Source organism: Poromitra crassiceps, assembly GCF_964638095.1.
Source record: "Poromitra crassiceps genome assembly, chromosome: 1".
Lineage (NCBI taxonomy): Eukaryota > Metazoa > Chordata > Actinopteri > Beryciformes > Melamphaidae > Poromitra > Poromitra crassiceps.
This window is the reverse complement of record NC_139623.1, coordinates 40,770,855-40,796,135: the sequence shown is the minus strand read 5'-3', so window position 1 is coordinate 40,796,135 and position 25,281 is coordinate 40,770,855. Positions and strand designations below refer to the sequence as shown.

Below are 25,281 nucleotides of genomic sequence, written 5' to 3'. Positions count from 1 at the left end.
ATTTTTTAATTAGGTGATTGCCCTAATGGGCTACATGCACAACTCCACTACTTCCTGAAATTAGTACAGCTTCTTTATTTCCTGTCATCACTATTGGATGAACTGATTAATGTCAGGTGTGCTGCAGTCACAACAATGATCATGCACACCTGATTAATCAGTTCATCCAATAGTGTAGGACAGGAAATAAAGAAGCTGTACTAATTTCAGGAAGTAAAGAAGTTGTGCATGTAGTCTATTACCTAATGACATAGGGCTAATGTACACCGCCTCCGGAACAGATGCGGTGTGAACAGACCCACACTCATGTAATCTGTCAGACAGATGTGGGATCCGACAAAAATAGAACAGGTGCGTAATTTTTCGTATGTATGTCGTAATGTATCGGCCATCAATTAACATGGGCGTAAGTCTTTACCGGATCCGCAACACAGCCGTAATGCATCTGGTGTACATCGCCTGATAGTGACATCACTGTCATCAGTAATGTCATCAATGATGTCATACCATCACTGATGATGTCATCAGTGATGTCATACATAGGCATTGTGACATCATTGATTATGTCATCAGTGACACACACACACACACACACACACACACACACACACACAGGGAGAGGGAGAGAGAGGAGAGTGAGAGAGGAGGGAGAGAGAGGGAGAGGAGGGGGAGAGAGACTGAGGGAGAGGGAGAAAGAGAGGAGAATGAGAGGGGGGGAGAGACATTGTGCGCACACCAATAGGACAGGCGAGGTCACGCAGCAGCTGAGCTGCGGGTGAGGCCGCGCAGCGGCCGAGCTGTGTATGCGAGCTGCAGGGCCAGCGGCGAGCCTAGGAATCGAGCGTGCATAGAGCGCGAGATGCCTAGCTGTTCAAAATTATACACTGCACACTTCACTCTGAATTTGATAATTACAGTATAAAAACAAACACAAATATAGATAACTTGAATTAAAAAAAAGGATCAAATACATCAACTGAGGCATATATAACTTTAAGAACTAAATAAAAAATATCTGCCATATTGGACCACATATAAGCTGATAGCAATATATCTGTGATAGGCCATCTACACATATTTCACACCTACATATGGGTCAGGCTCTAGTATTAAGCGCCCCTTCATTGCTGTGGCTGGAGACGAGAGAAGGCAACCAAACATGGCCATGAGGAAGCGTGATCATCATATGTGACAGACGATCAAGGCAATTCCCGCCAAACAAACAGTGTCAGGGCTTTACGTCCAAATCCTCCCAGGCCCAGCCAACACATACACATTCACCTGGCAATCACTCCAGCAAACAAATGGCTCCACACTGCTTCCTTCAAGGACAGGATATGGGATGAAGCAACGCCTTATTCTATTCACACATTTCACATTTCCTTTTCATCATTATTTCGCTTCTTGTAATCACACACTTTCAGCCACTCTGTAGCTAACCATGAGAGCTAGATGCTAGCTAGCTAGATGATAATGACTGTTGCTGTAGGCATGCCTGGCATCTCTCATTGAAGCCCAACAAAGCAACTATTAGCAATTAGCTATGCTTCATCAGCCTCAAAAAGACCCTGATGATATGTGGGCTATATCAGATGAAGAGGGCCATGATTCCCCACTAGGCCTAGCTAGGACTGAATGAATACGCAAAACTGTGGCATTACTTCTGATTGCATCAATGCAAAGACTGCACAGTTGGAATATGTAGTTAATTCCTAGAAACAAATGTCCTGTGTTTACAAGTGTGTTTAACACGTGTGTGGATACAGATCTGTAAGCAGCCAGGCACAACACAACACAACCCCACTTGCAGCGACAGGGGTTGTAGTTACCAGGTGTATGGCTAACGGCTATGTGTCCTGGTGCTGCGGGCCAGCTCTCCACGACAAAGCCGGAGCTGATATACTGAGTACCCCAGGGATTATGTATTTTTGTAGGCCAACCCAGAAGTCATGCACTTCCTGGTTCCCTCACCGGCAAGTCAATGGGATTTTTGGATTTCTGAAGCGTTTCCTGAAAATCACGGTTTTTAAAAATCATAAAAGTGCTCCTCATTTGTGAAGATTATTTTGCTGAACACAAAGGTCGCAGTTTCATAAACCTTTGTTAACCACAGGCGTTATTTACATTAAATTCATTTAACGAAAATCCCCATACAAAAATCCCATTGACTTGCCGACGAGGGAACCAGGAAGTGCTAACATCCGCGTCTTAGGACTCATTCCTGTAGTACTCTATAGAGAGGCAAAGTGAACATCACTTCCTGCTTCAGCACTGTACCAGAGATTTTCGGACCAAAACTTAAAGAAAACAACATAGATTTTTTTCCCTTTAAATCCGCTTTTTTTTTTTTAAGTTTTTGTCCGAGTGAAATGTTATGCGGTCTCTCCTGTTTCTAAATATATCTGTACCGTTTGGTTTGAACAAGTAAAACGATTTTTCTACGCATTTTACGAAATGTCTATGGGAAAATAAATGGCGGATGAAAATCTCTGGTACAGTGCTGAAGCAGGAAGTGACGTTCACTTTGCCTCTCTATTAGTGTTTGGTTTCCAGCGAGGACAGCTCTCCCTGGATTTGCTCATCTAAAGCAATGTGATCAAAGGTTGATGATGGTTTCTGGGCATCTGGGACCCTCTGGCCATACATTTGAGCCTTCCTTCTCATTTGCTTGTCCAGCCTAGTAGCCTTGGTCCTAGCAGACCAGCCTAATCCTATTGGGCACTGTCACATACAATAAGCAATCCATTGGAATTAATAGGTCACTAATTACAGAGAATTTTACTCTGCACATGACTTCATATCAGTCTGACCGCAAGTATATAACAAGCCAAATCTGGTGGGTCAATGAGAACCAACCTGTTCAGAGAGAGATCTTTGGCGGTTTGACATTTCTAGAAATGTTCGATAACAATGGGCTTCAGTGGCATCACATAAAACGTAGAAAAGAAAATGATGAAACTGGACTCAATTTTGGAATATTTTATCTATTTCTACAGCTGCATGCAGACACACAAGAGGAAGAGGCCCTGACAGGGTAAGCACCCATATTGAAATCTGTATTCACTTCGAGAATCACTGAGACACTGAAAACAGAAAACGGCAAAAAAGGCTTTATCAATAACCAATTACTAAATTAATTAACCCATCCCCTCTCCCCCCACTCGCCCAGTTAATGATCGCTCATTCCAATTCTCAATCAAATCAAACTAGGTCAAAAACAAATAGAGGCTGCAACTGGTTCCCATCTCATGGCACGGATCCAGACAAAAGAGAGAGCAGTGAACAGAGGATGGAGCTCTGCCTGGCTTGAGGACAAGGCTGGGTGGGTCAGCGGAGAGAGAGAGAGAGAGAGAGAGAGAGGTGGGTCAGCGGAGAGAGAGAGAGAGAGAGGTGGGTCAGCAGAGAGAGAGAGAGAGAGAGGTGGGTCAGCAGCGAGAGAGAGAGAGGTGGGTCAGCAGAGAGAGAGAGAGGGAGGGAGGTGGGGGTGGAAGAGAGAGGTGGGTCAGCAGAGAGAGAGAGAGGTGGGTCAGCAGAGAGAGAGAGGGAGGTGGGGGTGGAAGAGAGAGAGAGACAGGTGTGTCAGCAGAGAGAGAGAGAGAGGGAGGTGGGGGTGGAAGAGAGCGCTAGGCAGAGAAGCCTAAGCATGAGCAACTGACCCCATTTCTCGCATGCGGCCAAAAATCAGCAAGGCCCCAGGACACAGTTAGAGCGAGGAGGAGAGGAGGAGGAGGAGGAGGAGAGGAGGCCATGCGAGGGGAGTGCTGAGCCACAGGAGAATGCCCCTCTGCTGGAACGCTCCGTGTCGAGAGTGTGTCTCTGTGGCTGTGCTGGGGGCATGTGGACTTCCTGTCTGTCTCTGTGGCTGTGCTGGGGGCATGTGGACTTCCTGTCTTGTATCTGTGGCTGTGCTGTGGGCATGTGGACTTCCTGTCTTGTATCTGTGGCTGTGCTGGGGGCATGTGGACTTCCTGTCTTGTATCTGTGGCTGTGGGCATGTGGACTTCCTGTCTGTCTCTGTGGCTGTGCTGGGGGCATGTGGACTTCCTGTCTGTCTCTGTAGCTGTGCTGTGGGCATGTGGACTTCCTGTCTGTCTCTGTGGCTGTGCTGGGGGCATGTGGACTTCCTGTCTTGTATCTGTGGCTGTGCTGGGCGCATGTGGACTTCCTGTAGAGTGTGTCTCTGTGGCTGTGCTGGGCATAGATATATATAAAGCCTAGATGGCTTAAGGCGGAGTCACCAGCGTCGTTGAACGGCCGCCATCTTGCTACAGTATGCTTTCTGGTACGTTCTATGGTAGCTGTTGGAGGGTGAGTGACCTGCACAGACAAAAATACTCATAACTCGCTGAAATCTTGACGGATTTACAAACGGTTTGGTTTATTACAAGCATATTCCGTTCCCGAGATACGGCCAAAAACAAAACAAAACACTATTTTTTTGATGGGCTCCAAATTAGACCAAAATTAAACCGAAGCATCTATGCCATGAGAGGGATTCAGGCACAAAGTTTCATGCAGTTTCATCCATTTTCCTAGGAGTTATGATAATCTGATGTTGCCATACTAACCCAACAACAGATGCTCATAACTCTTAGGAAAATGGATGAAACTGCATGAAACTAGGTGCGTGAATTCATCTCATGATGATGATGCTTCGGTTTAAGTTTGGTATAATTTGGAGCCAAAAATAATAATAAAATGTTAGCGTTTTTTTAACCCATAGATATATTTAAAGCTGAGCTCCCTGTAGCAAGATGGCCGCAATGCGACGACGTCGCTCTCCATTGGCCGGCAGCGCGGGTAAGCTATCTAGCCTTTATATATATCTATGGTGCTGGGGGCATGTGGACTTCCTGTAGAGTCTGTCTCTGTGGCTGTGCTGGGGGCATGTGGACTTCCTGTCTCTGTGGCTATGCTGGGGGCATGTGGACTTCCTGTAGAGTCTGTCTCTGTGGCTGTGCTGGGGACATGTGGACTTCCTGTCTCTGTAGCTGTGCTGGGGGCATGTGGACTTCCTGTAGAGTCTGTCTCTGTAGCTGTGCTGGGGGCATGTGGACTTCCTGTAGAGTCTGTCTCTGTAGCTGTGCTGGGGGCATGTGGACTTCCTGTCTCTGTAGCTGTGCTGGGGGCATGTGGACTTCCTGTAGAGTCTGTCTCTGTAGCTATGCTGGGGGCATGTGGACTTCCTGTAGAGTCTGTCTCTGTAGCTGTGCTGGGGGCATGTGGACTTCCTGTAGAGTCTGTCTCTGTAGCTGTGCTGGGGGCATGTGGACTTCCTGTCTCTGTAGCTGTGCTGGGGGCATGTGGACTTCCTGTAGAGTCTGTCTCTGTAGCTGTGCTGGGGGCATGTGGACTTCCTGTAGAGTCTGTCTCTGTAGCTGTGCTGGGGGCATGTGGACTTCCTGTCTCTGTAGCTGTGCTGGGGGCATGTGGACTTCCTGTCTCTGTGGCTATGCTGGGGGCATGTGGACTTCCTGTCTCTGTAGCTATGCTGGGGGCATGTGGACTTCCTGTCTCTGTAGCTGTGCTGGGGGCATGTGGACTTCCTGTAGAGTCTGTCTCTGTAGCTGTGCTGGGGGCATGTGGACTTCCTGTCTCTGTAGCTGTGCTGGGGGCATGTGGACTTCCTGTCAAGCCCATGGCTGAGGGCCATGCTGGAGAGGGAGGACACTGCCTATAGGATTAGGGCTGGTATCGCCACTGATTTCCCGAATTGATACGATTCCCAGACACAAGGTCCTGATTTGATTAAATCTCCAATTCGATATCTCAGTTACCAATTTTGCTTGGATATGAAAGAGATTCTCAATAACTCATGCTGTAAATTGTACAAGGAACCCTCTAACCTGGTGCATTGATAAACATATGAATGTTTACAGATGTTTACGAGATCTCGTTACGCTAAGAATCAAACCCCGTGAGTCTAACAAGGTTAAAGCTTCAAGCATCCACGGGAAAAGGCATTATATTAGACGATTGATATTGGGATTTATGAATGGATACCAGTTCCTTCAAATGAATATTGATTCTATATTGATATATTGTTTTGTTTTCACCCAGCCCTTGATAGGATAAAGAGAAGTACCATCGTTCCCACTTCCCACTGTGCATCTGTGGGAGAACAAATGCTCAATAGAGAGGCAAAGTGAACGTCACTTCCTGCTTCAGCACTGTACCAGAGATTTTCTTCAGGAATTAATTTTCCCATAGACATTTCGTAAAATGCTTATAAAAATAGTTTTACTTGTTAAACCAAACGGTTCAGCTATATTTAGAATCGGGAGAGACCATAGAACATTTCACTGGGACCAAAACTAAAAAAAACAACATTGAAAAAATATTTTCTTTAAACCCGCATTTTTTTTTACATTTTGGTCCGAGTGAAATGTTATGCGATCTCTCCTGTTTCTAAATATATCTGAACCGTTTGGTCTGACCAAGTAAACCTATTTTTATAAGCATTTTACAAAATGTCTATGGGAAAATAAATGGCGGATGAAAATCTCTGGTACAGTGCTGAAGCAGGAAGTGACGTTCACTTTGCCTCTCTATTGAACACAATAGATATGTGGCTCAGCTCAGGTTACGTTTCGCCTTGTATGTTTACTTTGTCACAATGCAACACATCCGCCTCCAACATACAGTATACGCCTACTAGAGTATGTATTGCATTTCATCTCTTACATCACATACACACACACACACACACACACACACACACACACACACACACACTAACAGGTTAGCGCCAAACCACACACATTTCTAACCTTTATAGGGCTTTAAATCTATTGGCTCAATCCCACCACACTTAACAGCCCTGCACAGCTCGTCCCCACTCGGCTCCACTCGTCTCTACTCGATGGATGTTTTGCTTCGACCGGCGCTCGATCTGCCCCCACCCACCCCCGCCCACAGCTGGTCGTCTAAAAATAGCGACCGCATATCTGTCCTTCGGCTATAACATAACGTTACAATTAAATCCACCCACAGAACTTTTAAACTGTTTATGAAATACTGGTGCCTCTAAATGACCTACAGTGTACATGGGCAAATGTGACAATCGGCCAAGAGAATGATATCACAGGCATGCCTTGCGCTGTGCGGGGACGGGAGAGGCGCAACAGAGTGAAGCCTCTACCCCGCAGCCTCTCACCAGGCAAGACCGGGGCTTCCAAACACCCGCTGCGGCCTAGCGGAGCGCTGCAGCCTCCACTCAGCTACAGAGCTCCCTGAGCGAGCAGCGGACTTTTTTCTCAGACAATTGAACACCCGCCACAATTTTATTTCACCGGAGGTGAAGGCAGCGACACAAAATACTGATGGAAATATACATAACAGAAGATAAGGTAAGACCACTAAACTGGTATGCAGCCGCCAGCATTGCATTGACAGTCAGTAGACAGAGTAAACACGATTCTCTCTGACCAATCAGTAGCCATCAGAGTTTTACGTCACCATTTGGGACCTACTCGCCAGCCCGAAGTACCCCGACGAGGCAGGGACCAAAAGTAGCACGACTCGGCCTCAAATCAAACCGAGCTGGGCCGGTTTTTGACGGTGGGATGAGACCAAAAGTCGAGTCGAGCGGAGCGGGACCGCGCTACTAGCTGCTGTGGAATTGGGCCATATGCAACAAGTTAAACATTAACTGTTGTTTTGATAGCAACATTGGGAGAGTGTGTGAAACTTTTTCCAGAGCCACACACACACACAGGAGAAGTTCCATTCAGTTGGCTAACAAAAGGCAGGAACAAAGCCTGCTCAAATGACCACACTCAATAAAGGTTGTTAAGAAACTGATCAATGCCAAATTGCACTACCAAATGCTACGTTTGAGTTAACGCTGCATCTTCAAGGTGTTCAGTCACTTACCACTTTGTCCTCTTTCTGGTTGTCGGACGCCAGCAAGCTCCATTCAATGTCCAGGGGTCCAAAGTCTTCAGCGGCCAGAGTGAAGAGGCATTCCAGCTTCACGCTCTGCCCGCTGGCCTTCTCGATGCTAAACGGCCCCGTGGACGTGATCTCCAGACCGCAGGCCGTGCCTGGAGAGACGGAGGAAGAGAGAGGAGGAAATTGACATCACGAACACAGCAACATGACAATATGGTAAATGGTAAAATGGACTGCATTTATACAGCGCTTTTATCCAAAGCGCTTTACAATGTGCCTACATTCACCCATTCACACACATAAGGCAGCAAGCTGCCACGCAGCCATCGGGAGCAATTTGGGGTTCAGTGTCTTGCCCAAGGACACTTTGACATGCGGACTGGAGGAGCTGGGGATCGAACCAACGACCTTCTGGTTAGTGGACGACGCGCTCTACCTCCTGAGCCACAGCCGCCCCAACAATAAAAAATCCATTCGGGACTGAAAGTACCCCTGTAATTTACAATGGCCGACAACATCAGAGTTTTTACTTGCCCTTTTGTTGAATCAAAGTGTTCTGTTTGAGCATTGTGCAAATTATAAATGAACTAAAACAAGGCTAGGTTGAAACCTAGCATATGGCCAGTGCAGAAAAGCATTGACAAGCCTGTTGGTTGTAGCAGGCAGTGACATTGTTAAAGTGGAGGGCTGTCGGTGGCAAAAGTATCAAGGATATAATGGAAAATCAGTATGGTAAGAAAGCCCTAGAAAATAATTATTTAATTATCTAGTTGCATTTAATAAAACATTTTATTATAATACATTTGTGTGTGTGTGTGTGTGTGTGTGTGTGTGTGTGTGTGTGTATGTATGTGTGCGCACGTGTATTTATTGTGAAATTGTAAAATATGTGTATTTGTTGCATTAAAAGGACCCCACCCCTCTGTATAGCCTCATGGTGCCTTTTCAACTTCTATTGTTCTAATTACATCTCTGCCAGTTGCAGTATCCCAAAATCATGAATTCATGATGAAATAGCCTACGCTGCAGTGCAGGCTTTCAAAAAAACACAAAATAAGTTTTGAGCAGCACAGTCCACACATGCTGTGTGCTGTGGTTTGGTGAAGTTTGGCCCAAACTCGAAGGTGAAATAGCTATTTCTGTGAAATAGGCCCTACCCACAACACTTTGCAAGTCGATTATATCTATATATCTATATATTTGACCAAATTTGAAGGAGAAATAGCGAAAAAATGCTTTTTGACAAAATTCTAAATGGCGGAAAATGTCGTTAGACGGAAATGAGCGTGGTCTATATAGAAAGAATGTTGATCGTAGAAGCTATGGTTCCAAAGTTATGGACCAAAACGTAAAGAGGGCAGCTATAGCGCCACCATGAGGTCAATCGGTGTAATTCTTTAGGCCAGAGTAGAAGAGAACTCTATGAACCTATGGACCCAATTTGGGAACAGTCGCTCTTGTGGTTTGTGAGCTACGGGTACTTATTGTTGCCATAGAGCCCCCTATAGTCTAAATGACACAATTGTTTTTTCATCAGCTTAAGAGTACATAGCTGCACACCTGTACCAAGGTTCATTTGCAATGGACAATGCGTTCCGGAGTTAGGGTGATTTTTGTGAACTAGGCCACACCCACAAAAGTTCGGAAGTCGATTATATCGCAACGGTGCGGTCTTGCAAAAAACCGTGAAATAAATTTTGTGTAGGACAGTCCACAAACGCTGTGTGATGTGGTTTGGTGAAGATTGGACAACATTTGAAGGAGAAATAGCAAAAAAACGCTTTTGGAGAAAATTCAAAATGGCAGAAAATCTAGTTAAACGGAAATAGGCGGGGCCTCTATCAGCAGATGCGGAATGACCCAAGGAATCCAGGGAAAACATTTTGATTGTAGATCACGACCAAAATGTAAAGAGGGCTGTTATAGCGCCACCTAATGGTCAACAAGTGTAATTTTCCCACCCATAGTAAAAGGTGACTGTGAACCTACCTACCTAGTTAGATTTCTGAGTGGGACAAATGGGCTTCCAAATGGTCCCCCAAATGGGCTTGTAAATTGGGTGGACAAACCCTGTTATAGGGCCTGTGCCACTGCGTGCGCTGGCCAAAAAAGACCATGCCATGATTGCACATTCCTAGTTTTGGTGGTAGAAAAGGTACCTAGTTACACACATAAACCTAGGCTCGACAACATACTAAGTGGGCCTACGCAAGCGAAGGCATTATATTTTTATGTGGGCTAAAAAGCTATTATTCAGTTTGTGTGTGGTCTTAGTGTGCTATGACTCACTATGGTCCTGCTCATTATCTCCATAATAGAGAATCGTTTTACTTCCTATTTACGACCACTTGCACTCTATAAAAAAAATGGTGCTGACATGTACCATTTCTTAGAGGTATGTAGTCCACTTAAAAAATTGAATCTAATTTGTACTGCATGTAAAAATGATTATATACTAACAATCCTGCTTTTCCTGCTCAACTGTTATGATTTAATGATCAAATCGTGAGGTCCCTGTTCATTTCCAGCCCTCGTAGATAAAAAAGGTTTTTTCAATGTCATTCAACACAATGACAATTAAAGCCAAGGCTGCATTATGGTTTGATGCAGTGTCTCATATGATGGCAGGCACTGCTCTGCGTTCACTCTACAGAGCAATAAAGATTAACCAAGCCAACAACACTCCTATTATGTTATTGTTATAACTGTAACACTTTAAATTCTAGCAATCTGCTCCTGGTAATAATTTCATTAATATACAATTTGGGGAAAATATGACTGTTTACATGGACTTCAGTATCCAGGTTATGATTGGGGTTTTGAAGTATCCCCTTTTTGTGTTTGTGCATGTAAATATCATATCCTGATTTCAGAAACCTGGATAAGCCCTTATAGTCCATGGGCCAAGGCAAAAATCGGTACCACCTGAGGTGACCGCACGATTTTGTTATTTTTGTCTTCCTACATGTCTCTAGTTTATATTTTGGTATGATAACCCTGCCGATTTGGTAGCTTAAGGATAGTTATCACTCTAAACAAACCTACCCCCATATAAATGACAAAACCCTGATTTCTGTGTATTAGTCCAGATGATATGTGAAAATGATGTTCCCTTTTTTGTAAAAGCATGAAACTTGGTACGCTTATAGTTTGGGGCCCTGTACAGTTTCAGAAATTGAGCCATCGCAAAAATGCCTTGTGGTGGCCATTTTAATTCTGCCATAAGCAAATTATGTAGTTTGCATCATATCTCCTGAACCACACATGCTAACACTGAAAAGGAGATGTCTATCCCAACGTTTTCATGGTCAAGGATTACAATGATACCATATAGAACATCATAAACTGTTAAAGTGACTAATCAATGGTGAATTTGATGACGTTGTGAGAAGGAAATGACAGTATCTGATAACCGATGTTATAACTTCAAAGCCATGACCATTCTCTGGCTAAGATGTTTTGATGAGTTATTTGACTTATAGACCTTTTGTTAAAATAGCGCCCAGGTCCCTCCTAAAGATCCTGGGATTTTCCTTGCCAGATGGCCAAATCCAAGATGGCCACTGGCACCATGTTAAAAAAATTACTTTTGACCCAGAGCACATAGAATAATGTATGAAGACACTTTTCGGTGTAAGTCAACCACGAGGAATCCGATTCTGACATCAGTTTGACATTATGGCATAGTTTTGACCCAGAATTCCAAGATGGCTGCCATCCAGTATTGTGGAAATGTAACTTTTGAATGGGAAGCTATACTGTGCATTTGGGGTTTACCACAAGGAAGGAGATTAACAATGGTGGATGTTTTGGGAGACATTTCAGAATTATGTTCACTGAAAATATCATGTTAATGTCAACACCCATTTTAGTACTGCTGTACCAACTACCCCCAGGATTTCTTGCATTCAAATATTTAATGAATGTATGACAAGATAACTACAATAAGCTCTTTTTATTAGCTGTAGCTATAGATTCTGAATCAAATCAGATTCCGCTCATCATCTTTAGCCAAGTATGCTGTGTCATACCGGTCGATCACACAGATGATATGTCAACATCACCATGGCGGGCAAGGATGATGGATGACACCTTGTGGACATAGTCTGACCACTTGTATGGGGTGCCATCTTGTGTCTGCCAATCTAATTGCTGATGGAGTTGCCATCCTCTAGATCATGCCCATGTCAACGAGAGTGATGTAGGGTTCTTGCAGCCCTACAGATTGGAGATAGAGCTTCTAGATGCGCTTGCTCTTCTGCATCTTCCTGTATGTGATGTTGGAGTTGAATAAGGCCACACATTCATCAAAAACACAATGTTCCAGCAACTCGTGGAGGTTAACAAGTTGACCACAACCAGGTCGATCACTGCCTTGGAGCGCTCCACTCCATCTCAGCAGCTCCTACCTTGAGTTCCTCCCCGGGTAGTCTCGCTTGCCAGACTCCCTCCCTACAATGGCAGAGTCTGGCTGCTAATACCTCCACCCTGGTATAAGGGAAAAAGGCTCCGTTCACCTCTACAACTATCCACCAAAAGTATCAAGCAGGCCTGCTTTATTGCACAATCCAGATCCAACCGTTTTCAGCATGTAGCAACGAGCTAGCATTGTTGATGTTGTTGTTTCACAGTGGCACAGGCATTTGAGATAGACAGATTCGACACGGAGGGAGTGGAAACGAAATCCATAAATGGTCGCCACCAGTCAGTCAGAGCGGGTTGGAGCATGCATGCAGGGAGGAGGGTGGAAGATGATTGTGATGCTGCAGACGCAAAGTGCCGCTGTGTGTAAATTCAGCTCGAGCAGGACCCTGGCCATTCACACCAGACGCACTGCTTTGCTCCGCGCCGGTGACAACTTGTACTGACTTCCTATCTGGCTTCACACAATCACTCGCGGGTCTCACACAAAAATAGATCAGACGCCGAAACAATCTCTGCATGGGGCGAGCCGGCCGCATCACGGCTGGTCTGACTGAACGGGCTAATGTGCTAACAAGTGCGCCAAAATGAAACTGGCTGCGCTTCCAGATGCTTCGTCACTTCAGTGTCTGGTGTGTTTGCACCTTTTCGCATCCATTTTGAGCCATGCCTGCATGCATGAGTTCAACTCCTTCCCGTTTGACCTGTCCTCACCAACCCTCCACACCCTACAGTCTGCCTGCCTCTAATGAACTCATTGCAGACTTAAAATCAGCCCATGCTGCAGGAGAGGAGAAGTTGACCAGATTCTTGCAAGTCCCGGGGGCCCTATCTTCGCAAAAGCGGTACGCCGTGCGCAATGCAAATTGGGGGCGTGCACAAGCGCATGCCTGTTATAATTTTACTGGACATAGGCGTGCCACAATCAGCCGTTTCTGCGCAGAATACGGGGCAGCACCTCTTACACGCAAAAAAAAAGCACCTCTTACGCGCTAAATACTCCGCTGCGCTTGAGCGCACCATAATCTCTATGCTGTGCAGCGCAGCGCAGAGTAAAATTCCTTTTGGATATGTCATTACACACGGACGTGCCCATGCCAGGACATCAAATTCTGCTGCTAAAATTGGATATTAGCAGATAATTCAGTGAGGCAATCAACTATAACTCACTGAGAAACTTTTATCACATCGCAAAGAGGGAAATTAATTGAGAAAACTTGTTAGACAATGGACATAGGCTATTCACCTTCACCTATCCCATAGTCTCGCTGGCCAGCCTCCCCTCCCACGCAGGTCTCCATAGTGGGATTGCGATGGGCGGTGCTTAGCGGCAGTGCCCTTGGAAAATAGTTTCCAACAATCCAACTTGCCCTTTTCAGCGTGTAGCAATGAGCTAGCGTGTAGGTTTCTGCCGTTAGCTTCCTAGCTAGTTAGCGTTGTTGTTTTCACTGAGGCGGCAGGGCACTATTTACAGCGACACACAGGGAGGAGGGAGCGGAAGCTGCTCTGATTGACGTGGTCGGAGCCAATGACAGAGTTTGTAATAAGCCGGGAGCAGACATCCGGCAGCCACTGAAACAGTCGCTCCAATGGGGAGCAGCTGTAGAGCAGGGGAGGGCTTATCCCAGTTGCCTGTTTCCGTGGCGCCAGACTCCTCTCCCGGTAGGGAGGGGAGGCTGGCCAGCGAGACTAACATAATTATGAAATTACCCTCAAAACACAATAATTGTCATTACTAAACCATGTTTGGTAGGCATGGATTTGCAATTAAAATAGCTACAATTCACCATTGTTAATCTCCGTCCTTACTCTAAAAATGGTAAACCCCAAACACCACATACGTATATGTTGCCATTCAAAAGTTAAGTTTTCACGCTACTGGATGGCAGCCATCTTGGAATTCTGGGTCAAAATTATGTCAGAATGTTAAACTGATGTCAGAATCAGACTCTTTGTGGTTAACTTACACCGAAAAGTGTCTTCATACATTATTCTAGGTGCTCTGGTTCAAAATTTTCTAGATTGTACCAGTGGCCATCTTGGATTTGGCCATGTGGCAGAAAGTCGCAGGATGTTTGGGATGTTTAACAAAAGGTCTATATACCGGTAAGTCAAATTACTCATCAAAAAATCTTAGCCAGAGAGTGGTCATGCAATTGAGGTTATAGCATCAGTTATCAGAAACTGTGATTTCCTTCTCGCGTCATTAAATTCACCATTGATTAGTTACTTTAACAGTTTATGATGTTCTATATGGTATCATTGTAATCCTTGACCATGAAAACATTGGGATAGACATCACCTTTTCTGTGTCATCATGTGTGGTTCAGGAGATATGATGCAAACTACATAATTCACTTATGGCGGAATTAAAAAGGCCACCACGAGGCATTTTTGTGATGGCTTAATTTCTGAAGATTTACGGGGCCCCAAACTATATGCGTACCAAGTTTCATGCTTTTATGAAAAAGTGAACATGATTTTCACATATCTGGACTAATACACAGAAATCAGGGTTTTGTCATTTATATGGGAGAAGGTTTTTTACAGAGTGATAACTCTCAATAAGCTACCAGATTGGCAGGGTTATCATACCAAAATATAAACTAGAGACATGTAGGAAGACAAAAATACAAAAATTGCACGGTCCCCTTAGGTGGTACCGATTTCACCATTGGCCCATGGACTAATTGCATTGTATCCTTCTCAAAACACCACTGAATTCACCAAAACACCACTTAATTCACCATTAACTATTCATGTGAACAGTTTATGATGTTGTATAGGGTGTCATTGTAATCCCTAACCATGAAAACATAGGGGTAGACATCACATTTTCTGCGTTATCATGTGTGGTTCAGGAGATATGATGAAATCAGGGTTTTGTCATTTTTTGGGGGTAAGTTTGTTTACAGAGTGATAACTATCCTTAAGCTACCAAATCGGAAGGGTTATCATACAAAAATATAAACTAGAGACATGTAGGAAGACAAAAATAACAAAATCGTGCGGTCACCTCAGGTGGTACCGATATGTCAAAATTTCAGCCTTGGCCCATGGACTATTATCCCGGTTTTGAGAAACCCGATTATGCTAACTGGAGTACTCCAAAAGAAACCGGGATACTGTTGGATATATACATCTTATCCTGGATTCTGACTGCTGCCGACTACCTGTGCAGGCACGGCTTCAGCAGCAGCAAGAGCGTCTCACAAGGGCGAGCCTAGGAATCGAGCGCGCAAGATTTCTAGTATTATAAAAGAGCATTATTATTATTAACTCTTTTGCGGCAATGCATGAACCCAAATCCTTCCGCTACCGGTAATGTTATTTACTTCAGAGAGCAAGTAAAATCTTTTTTCACCTTTTCTCTCTATATAAATACCGTAGGCCTATTCCACTTATGTAGCCACGCCCATTTGACCCGGTTGTGCGGTCATGTCACGACTTCCGGCTAAAAAGAAAAAGGCCGGCTGCTCCAATATCATCTAACTCTGAATTAACTAATAATTTAGCCAATTGTATGTAACATACCAAATAAAAGCAAACGGCAATGTCTAAGAATGCAATGACATGTAACTGGCTCGTTAATTCTCGCATTCCAAGGAATTACGTTAACGTCTGCGGGTCTTATAGACGTAAAAGGCACGTGCTGCGCTCGGAGGAGAGAAAACCATCTGAAGCTGTCTTTGTTGGAGTCCAGGTATGTTTTACAAGAAAGTGCTCGTCATTGTCGATGATAACGTTATCTGACCTGGCTAACAGTGGACACTCCGCTTGCTTGCTGTGTACCGAGCTCAAAGTAGTAGGCTACGTCCTTTGTTTTACCCCCTGCACTGTCCGCTACAAAAACAACATTCTTCTTCTGACGTTCTTCTGTATTTCACGCCGTGACCGCCGGAAGTATTAAAACAACCCGGAAAATAAGGTGAATTAAGCTATACTATAAATATTCAGCGCCTATTCATGGTCTCATTTTCAATAGCCACAGTTAAATTAATTCAAAGTTAACAGTTAGAGAGGAACGTCAGGTTAACAATTTCAAAATTACCCGGTTTGTGTTGTAAACATCACAGGTGCTTGCGCAAATAGCATAAGTAACTGGGACACTGGTATTTATCATGTATACAGGGATATGAATAATGTGATTTCTCTGTGTTCCATGTAAACGCCATATCCTGAATATTGTAGCGGGTTGGGTTTGTGTGCTACTGTTGTGTGTTGTACTGTTCTGTGCATGGGGGTTAACTGTGGGATTGAGATGTCTGTGGGGAATTACGGGGGGTCTGTGAAGGTGACATTTAGCCAGTGGGGGGGGGGGTGAGAGAGGGGTTCACCTGTGATTGGCTGGGGGGAGGGGAGCTGTGAGAGCGGGGAACAGCTCGGCGAGTTGGTGTGTGGAGCCTGAGGGAGACGGCTGTGTTTTTGGAGGAGAGCGGAGAAGCTAGGCGAGATAGCGGGGTTTCGGTGTGTGTTGTGGGGTTTGTTTTGGCGTGGGCTACGGCTGACAGTAGCCCCGGACCTGTGTTCAAAGAATAAAGTGCGGTAACTAGATCCTGACTCTCGCCTGGTTTCCTGACAATGTTACACTGGCGTCAGAAGTGAAAATTAACGACTGGAAGACCTGGCATTAGCGGTTAGCTGTTTGTGTGCTAGCTGCTACAAAGACCACGTGGGATGGTGCGCGAGGAAGGATGCCTGTCGGTGGACGGGGGGGAAAAGGAGCTACCGACCCCGGAGTTTAGCTCGGTGCTTGCTAGCATGGAGGGCCGCCTGAAGCAGGAGCTCAGCGCGGTACTTGCCGGCGTGGAGGCCCGCTTGATGCAGGAGATCAGACGGCTGTTGGAGGCGACGCCTGCCTGGGCAGAGGGGCTTATGGAGCTGCTACGGGAAGTCGCGCAGCGCGGAGAGAAGCGGACGGAGGAGCCGCAAAGAGAGTGTTGGACCTGTAGAGAACCGGGCCACGTGGCGAGGTGGTGTCGCAGCGGTTCCGGGGGACAGACGGGGTACGCGGAGCAACGATACTGGGGACGGCCGGGTGTCTGCTGGTCGTGCGGAGCCTTCGGGCATCTCGCCAGGGGGTGTCCGGAGGCTGTCGGGGAGCAGAGGACGGCGGGAGAGGAGAGACGTGCAGGCGGCTGGCAGGTGAGACTCTGCTGGTCGTGTGAGAGGCCTGGACATTTGGCCAGAGACTGCACTGAGACAGTGGAGGTCAGGGAAGAGACACGGGTTGGGGAGAGTGTGGAAGGCCGGGGGGAAGAGAACGTCGTTAGGATCGGGAGAGCGACGCTCATATTTCCAGGTGAGCAGGTGTCGCTACTAACGCCGGAGGGACCGGCACAGCCGAGCTGCGCTACGCCCCCCACAGTTGCTGTACGGGAAGCCGAGGTGGTGGTCGCGGCCGTTTGTGTTCTCCCTGCTGTCCTGAACACGCCGCCCCCTGGGGGAGGGGGACGGGAGGACGGGCGAGTGCGAGAGGCGGAGGAAGAGGAGCACTGTTCAGATGAAGAGGAGTTCTGTTCAGATGTGGACCTGGAGGACGACAACATGACCATCATGGATGTCGACGCGGATGAGTGGCAATACAGGCAGGCGGAGGACGCGGATATCGGTCCCGCGTATACGTGGGTGGTGGCCGGACGCCGGCCCCCTGTGGAGGAGATTCACAGGTGTTCCGGTGTCACAAAGGAACTGTGGGAGATGTTTACCGACCTGCATCTGGATGAAGATGGAGTTTTGGGGAGGGGGGAACATGGGAAGAGAGGGTTCCGGGCGGTGGTACCCAGCTACCTGCAGGAGTTGGTATTACGGTGGGCACACAGGGGCCCGGGACCCGGTCATCAGGGGACTGAGGAGGCGGTCCGCGGTGTTCGGGCGCTGTTCTATTGGAACCAGTACGAGGGGGATGTGCGGAACTACTGCAGTGCATGTGATGACTGTGGGACACAGGGGGGGGGCTGAGGAGAGTCACCTGGCGGAGGAGTGACCCCACTGGGGGGGGAGAGGGACTAGTGTGCTTCTGGTGGGCCAGAAGCTTTGATGTGAGGGGGATGTGTAGCGGGTTGGGTTTGTGTGCTACTGTTGTGTGTTGTACTGTTCTGTGCATGGGGGTTAACTGTGGGATTGAGATGTCTGTGGGGAATTACGGGGGGTCTGTGAAGGCGACATTTAGCCAGTGGGGGGGGGTGAGAGAGGGGTTCACCTGTGATTGGCTGGGGGGAGGGGAGCTGTGAGAGCGGGGAACAGCTCGGCGAGTTGGTGTGTGGAGCCTGAGGGAGACGGCTGTGTTTTTGGAGGAGAGCGGAGAAGCTAGGCGAGATAGCGGGGTTTCGGTGTGTGTTGTGGGGTTTGTTTTGGCGTGGGCTACGGCTGACAGTAGCCCCGGACCTGTGTTCAAAGAATAAAGTGCGGTAACTAGATCCTGACTCTCGCCTGGTTTCCTGACAATGTTACAATATGATGAAAACCAGGATGAGCCTGATAACCGGGATACTCATGTCCATGTAAACGCAGTCTATGACAGTCCTCACGGGGAATGTTTCATTCTTCCACTCTGACAAAATGTTTGGTTACATCTTGGCAGAGAAGCTGAGTATTTAAAAATATATATATATTAATTAATATTTAAATTGTAATATTTGAAATGTAATAATTAATAAATAAAAATAAAAATCATAATGTAAATCATACAGTAAGAAAGGAAACTAATAAAGCAGAACATAGCTTAGCTGAAGGAATGATAATAATAGAAACACTGTAGCCGATCGCTGAACGGGAGCAGATTCTTAAGCGTTTATTCTTAGAACGAATAAACATAATTTCCTGGTGACATCAAATGGGCTATGATACTCTATTGAATAAGAGATTTAAGCCCCAGCAAGGAACCCAGTCCATAGAGAATGGAGTTGTCACATGCTGCCGCGACACATTCAAATCCTTCTGACAGCCTGCCACCTTCCACTCAGCGAGAGGGGGGGAAACAGCTTTAAAAAAATGATATCACCACAACGTGCGGCTGTGTTGAATAATACTATAAATGCTATAAATGTGTAAGACACATTACACAATTTGTACAAAATACAAACTGTGACATTTTCTGAGAAAGAGCATTTCCACTGCATTCTCGTGTGTACATAAAACCTGAAAAAAGTCCATGACCTGCACTAACCAAGATGATGTATGTGGAACCAAATGAAAACAGATCTGCATCCCATCCTTTTTGTGCACTGCCAGTGCTTTTACACTGAGAGGTGATGTATAAAGATGTTTCATGAACCAGGAGCCACACTTAGTCAGTGTAAATGCATTTTAATGTATGGATGGACCTGTGTTTGTTAATATGGAGAGTTTAGTTTTTGGATTTCCGCAAAACAAACATGTGAACACTTGCCCAGTTTTTCTCCAGCTACAACCACACATACATGTACAAACAACAACAACAACAATAAAACATGCACCCAAAACGCATGCACACGCACACGCACACGCACACACACACACACACACACACACACACACACACACACACACACACACACACACACACACACACACACACACACACACAGTGAGGGGCCTGAGCAGCAGTTCAAAGTGCATGACATGCATATAAGTGTGATGTAGGGTGACCGTTATAAGAGTAGTGTGTGTGTGTGTGTGTGTGTGTGTGTGTGTGTGTGTGTGTATTTTGTGCATGAGGTAGGTGCAACAGGTAATGTGATTCAAGGCAAAGTGATGAAGTGATACAACAAGTGGACAGCGAAGTGTTGGAATGAAGTGATCTTGTGACTGGATGAAGAGTTCATCAGAGTGATGGCCCATGGGAAAAACTGTTCTTATGTCTGGTTGTTTTGGTTAGGGTCTGGGCACAAGCCTATCCACCACCACTGATTCGGTGACGTATTTTCAGTCCCAACTGATTGGTTGCTGTCTGTGTCAATCATCAAACTCTTTGACCAATCGCAGTAGCAATGCAGGACAACTTCAATGTTTCTGCATCAGTGAGGCCATTTACACCTGGCTGGCATTAACATGCGTTTTCTGCCATCAGATTGCAATCAGATTGTGCTTGACCACTTGAAAGTACAGGTGTAAATGCCCCCAAGACCGATTGCAATCTGATCGGCCAAACCACCTCCGGAGGTGGTCACTGGTCAGGGATGCATTGTGAAAAAAATGCAATGTGTCCTTTCAATCGGCATACAGCAACTGTATGCGGATTGAGAGGACATCCATTTTGGGTGATCAGATTGCAATCAGATTGCAATGTTCACTTGAATGTTAACTTTAGCTGTAAGCCACAAGCAGCTCAACGGATTTCAAAGTTGATGGGTTACTGGAAAGAGGGTGACTCAAACTGGTTAACAAGTGGAACGTTTGGTCACTCACACTGGCGTTTTGAGCCCGGTGTCGGTGAAGTGGTTACAGCAGCAGTAGTGGGCTTAGCTAACTTAGCTAACAGCTAGCTAGCTATTTAACATACAGGTGTGTTGTTGCAGCGCTCTCTCTGTAATGCATCATCAGTAACGTTAGATAAGTCCCGCCGTCTAGTACATCGACCAGCCAATCACGTGCCCTGGACAGTATCTGTCCTGAATAAACGCCAGTGGATGGGCTTGGGTCTAGAGACCCCATTATGAAGAGTGCTGACAACTGCAATTCATATGGGTCTGGATAGCAGGCTAGATGTGGCCAGCACTGTGTGTAAAGTGTGTAGAACCTGTTTCTCTGGTCCTCAGGGTGTGAGGGTGTGAGCTACAGGTGGAGGTGGCCCTGTCTCATCTAATGACCATCAGCTCCCTTTCAGCACCAAACCTCACTTCCTCTGGCCTGCGGGAGACAACAACACCTGACATCTCTCTCTCACACACCACACATAGAGAGTGACAGTCTCAGTCACACACCCGCCACTATTGTTGAGCCACTAGTATTGTTGAGCCACACAGAACCTGTAAGTAAGCATTGATATGGTTGCAGTGAGCGCGAGCGTAGCTGTATTCCCCCGACCGCTAGTGCAGCAGCTGGCCGTCTCAGCCCACAGACTTTGACAGACGCCTCTTGATGAGAGCCATCCATCGCCGAGGAGAGGAAACGAGGAGCAATAGAGACAAAAGTGAGATAGGCCTCTATCACTGTCAAGATAGATACAGAGCTTTGGCATCTGCATGACTGAAAGCTGCCTCAATTCATCAAGCACCTAAGCAAGCGGGGGACATTTTTGCAAAGTTGCAGAGAAAGGGGAGAAAATGGCATTCTCTGGGAGAAAGAGAAGCTTGAGCTGGAACAGTTGATCAGAGTAAATGTTTCCTCTGACCTGAAAGGCAGTGATTCTTCTTCATGTGTTGTGCACCCTCATTTAGCCGCAGAGCTCCATTTGATGAGGGTTTGTCTCTCAAAACCCATTTGAGAATATTTTCATTCTCAGGTATAGAGACACTGCATGAAATAGGCCACGCCCATCACGGGGGAAAAGCTCAGTTCATTTCCACACACCAGCGTCATTTTCCATTGAGAATTGGCGAGAAGAAAAATGTGGATCTAGCTGTCAAGAAGTAAGTTGGAGTGTTCATCTTCCGTATATACAATCTTTTTGTGCAACACGCAACCATGCACGTGACATAGGAGAACGCCAGGATTGGAGGGGGGGTTTCCGTTTTCCCCCGTCTTGGGCGTGGTTTCTGAATGATGACGCGTTATGCAGTGTCTCTATAGTTTTGTCCAGAATTCTATCATTATCTCTCTATTGTAGGTAGAGATGACAGTGACACTATGATCAAAAGTTAACAGTCCTTCTACATTCTCTAATTGTGTTAACTTCTTGTGAATATCCTCCCATGTGCTACGTCCTACCGGTGAAGCTCCCCACTCTCATGTGAAAAGAAGCGGCTGGCAACTGCGCATGTGTTGGAGGAAGCATGGTGCTAGTCTCGGCAGAGGAGGTGGAGCAGCGACCGGGGCAGCCAATAGGGCAGCATGGGGATAAATTGGCCAAGTATATTTGAGGAGAAAATGGGGAAAAATCAGGAGAGAAAAAAAACCCTTCTTATGAATAAAATAATGATTAATTTGATCAATTCATCAATCTGCTGGGGACCCCCTGTCCCCAGACCCCACATTGAGAAGCACTGTAATAACGAACACTGCCTGGTGTTCCTACCAAATCAATGGCGGACCTCTGAGACCTTGGGCAGCATTTGTCTAAATGACAGTTCAGAGAGAGGCATCTTCCAATCACCGCCACACAAATGGGAAAGCACAAAAAACATCCTATCATCTGTTCCAGTGGCTTAGAGACTTGTTTGCTGCTGTAAAGCTGCCTGTTTAACAATGGCTCCGGTGAGAGCCGTGCCAGGCCTGGAGAACTGATGGACTTGAATGTGATCCAAGATTGATTCAACATTCAATCAACAAACAGGAATTTAAAACTGCACTAATCCAGCCACAGCTGAAAGTAGCCCAGGAGAGACTTTTTGGGGGAAATGCATATTTGAGATTATGGGAGCAATTTCTTCCTCAAGAAAAATGAAAAATGAAAAAATACACAAATCACTTTGAGGGGTGCTGGGTTAGATATAAATTCAGTAGAAATAATGATAGAACCCACACACACACTTGTGCTCTAAAGAATGCTTTACTTCTTGAAAATCTGACGTTTCGAGCATCAGCTCTTCATTGGGTCATCTTGATCATAATTTCTTCCTCAAATGTGGGCTTTTACATTGATCAACTCCCTCCACAATGAAGGCATTTGTGAGAAAAAAGCAGCGCATTTGTACGCATCCTGTACTGTACAAGCACCCAGATGGCCATCGTTTTGATTACTATAATGGAGATACAAGCTCAGTAAAAAAAATATCTTTCATCATTTTAATAAAGTGGGCAATAATGGCGCCTGTATCATTTTGAATGGGGGAGGGAGAACGGAAATGAGCCCTCACAAAGATGATTGGGCTAGAATAACCCAGTCAAATCAATCGCTTGCAACTAGCAAGTAAACAACAATGCAACATAAAACAGAATAAAGAGTGAAGAAATGACGAAGAGTTAGAAGTGAAAAGTGAAATGGGTGGACAGATTCAAACCCCAACTGTTCTGTGGTATACCCATGACAGCTGCGCTGAGATAGTATCTCATCATTGAGAAATATAACCACCTCCCAATAGTTACTGGTGGTAGAGTAGTAGGACTGGGTATATCAGATACATTTCCTGATTCAATAGGATTCCGATACATAAATAAAATAATAAATATTTGATTTCCGATTCGGTATCAATATTTCAGTTACAATACCAATCTTGCTTGGATATGAAAGAGATTGTCATTGAACTAATGTTATAAATCGTAACCGGGTGCACTATGTTTACAGATGTTTACGAGATCTTGTTGCGCTAAGAACCAAACCACACGAGTCAAACGGGGTTAAAGCTTCAAGCATCCACGGGAAAAGGGATTATTATTAAAAGATCGATATTTGGGATTTATTAATCAATATCAGTTCCTTCAATTGAATATCAATTTGATATTGATAATCTTTTCTTTCTTTTTTTAACACAGCCCTATGGAGTAACACAAATAACCCTGTTGGTGTGCTCCAAAAACACAGCTGTCTGTTACTGATTAACACTTAGTAAGCACATAGTGTGTACATACAGCCTGAGAAGCCTGGAGCCATGTGACTAGCATGGTAAGAGAGTGCTCCATATCATCACTATAGCTTATATAGGGTGGCCTTCACTACTTTCTATTTAGGGTAATGGCACCATGGCCAAAGTAAACTGGCCTTCCTCCTCAAAGCTCATATAATAGGCTGATCAGAGAGCCCGTTATTACAGTCCAAGGGAGAATGGACAACTATGGAAAATAAGCTGCTGGTAAATGCAGTCACGCATGCAGACACACACACACACACACAGACACACACATGCACACACATATACACACACACACACAAATCCTTGAGCTCAGTGCCTGCCGCTGCAGTGAGAATGCGTGTCCGAAGCAGTGGGGGAGGAGGGTGTACCGGCCAATTAAAAAGGCTGTCTTTACTCATTGAGTGCCAGCCACTTTTGGAAAACGGATGCTCCCAGTGGCAGAGTTTCAGAGCGTTTTCAGTGATTTCTCGAGGCCCACAGAATATTGTGTGATATTACTATGTAAACACCGAACATGCCCAAAGAACGATGAGACTCTCTTCTATCATCAGCAAAAAAAAGTTTATTGATATCATTTTCCGTTCTTTATTATGAGCCGGAGAAGATAGGTTGATTTCACCAAAAAGAGACGTTTCAAATTAGAAGCTGAGATAATTAGCCTTTTGTGAAATGAAGCATTTCAAGCACATGACTGACTCTGAAGCTAATATTTTCTAATGTAGTCACACCTCAAAAATAATTTCCTTCAATAAAACAGTGAAAACAAAGGAATTTTGTTTGGCAAAATAATATTTTTTAGCTGCAACCAGCAGCGCTGGCCCCTGCGTGCGCTGCTGGTTGCAGCTTCTTGCAGGTCTTGATTTACTGCTGGTGGGCATCAGATATTCTAGCTTGCGTTTGCCAATCCTGTCCTGCTGTCTGGGTCTGTCTGGGTCAGTGTTGTATGCTGCCCTGCGTGCCCCACCCCGCTCAACTGCAAACCCCACCTCCGTGGGAGTGTCTCTGGTGGCTCTCTGCTGCGTTTGCTCTGTACTGAAAGTGCGCTACATCCAACTTTTTTACAGCGTTCCGCATGTATTTGTCACCGGCTCCCATGCTTCCAGTTGAGAATAATAACAACTCCACAACTAATCATGCGGATGGGCTATCGCAGCGGACACGGAGGGGCTCAATTGTGGCAGCAGATTGGCTGCTGCAGGCACAGCTAACGTTATGCTTCATGCATATCCGTTTCCCCATGACTTCTTCTCTGTTTTTTCCTCGCCTTTCTGTAATCTGGAGAGCACTCTCGCCACCTAATGGGTCCGTAAAATAG

The 25,281-nt window shown here is 45.7% G+C and overlaps 1 protein-coding gene across 1 annotated transcript in view; it reads right to left on the bottom strand.

The window, feature by feature from the left end:
- The window catches only part of cxadr (CXADR Ig-like cell adhesion molecule), an 85,667-nt gene that overhangs the window by 19,142 nt on the left and 41,244 nt on the right, over window positions 1-25,281 (bottom strand). Inside the window, exon 2 of the mRNA XM_083642980.1 lies at window positions 7,876-8,045. Coding sequence (XP_083499106.1) covers window positions 7,876-8,045 — 170 coding nt within the window. The remainder of the gene's footprint in view (window positions 1-7,875; window positions 8,046-25,281) is intronic.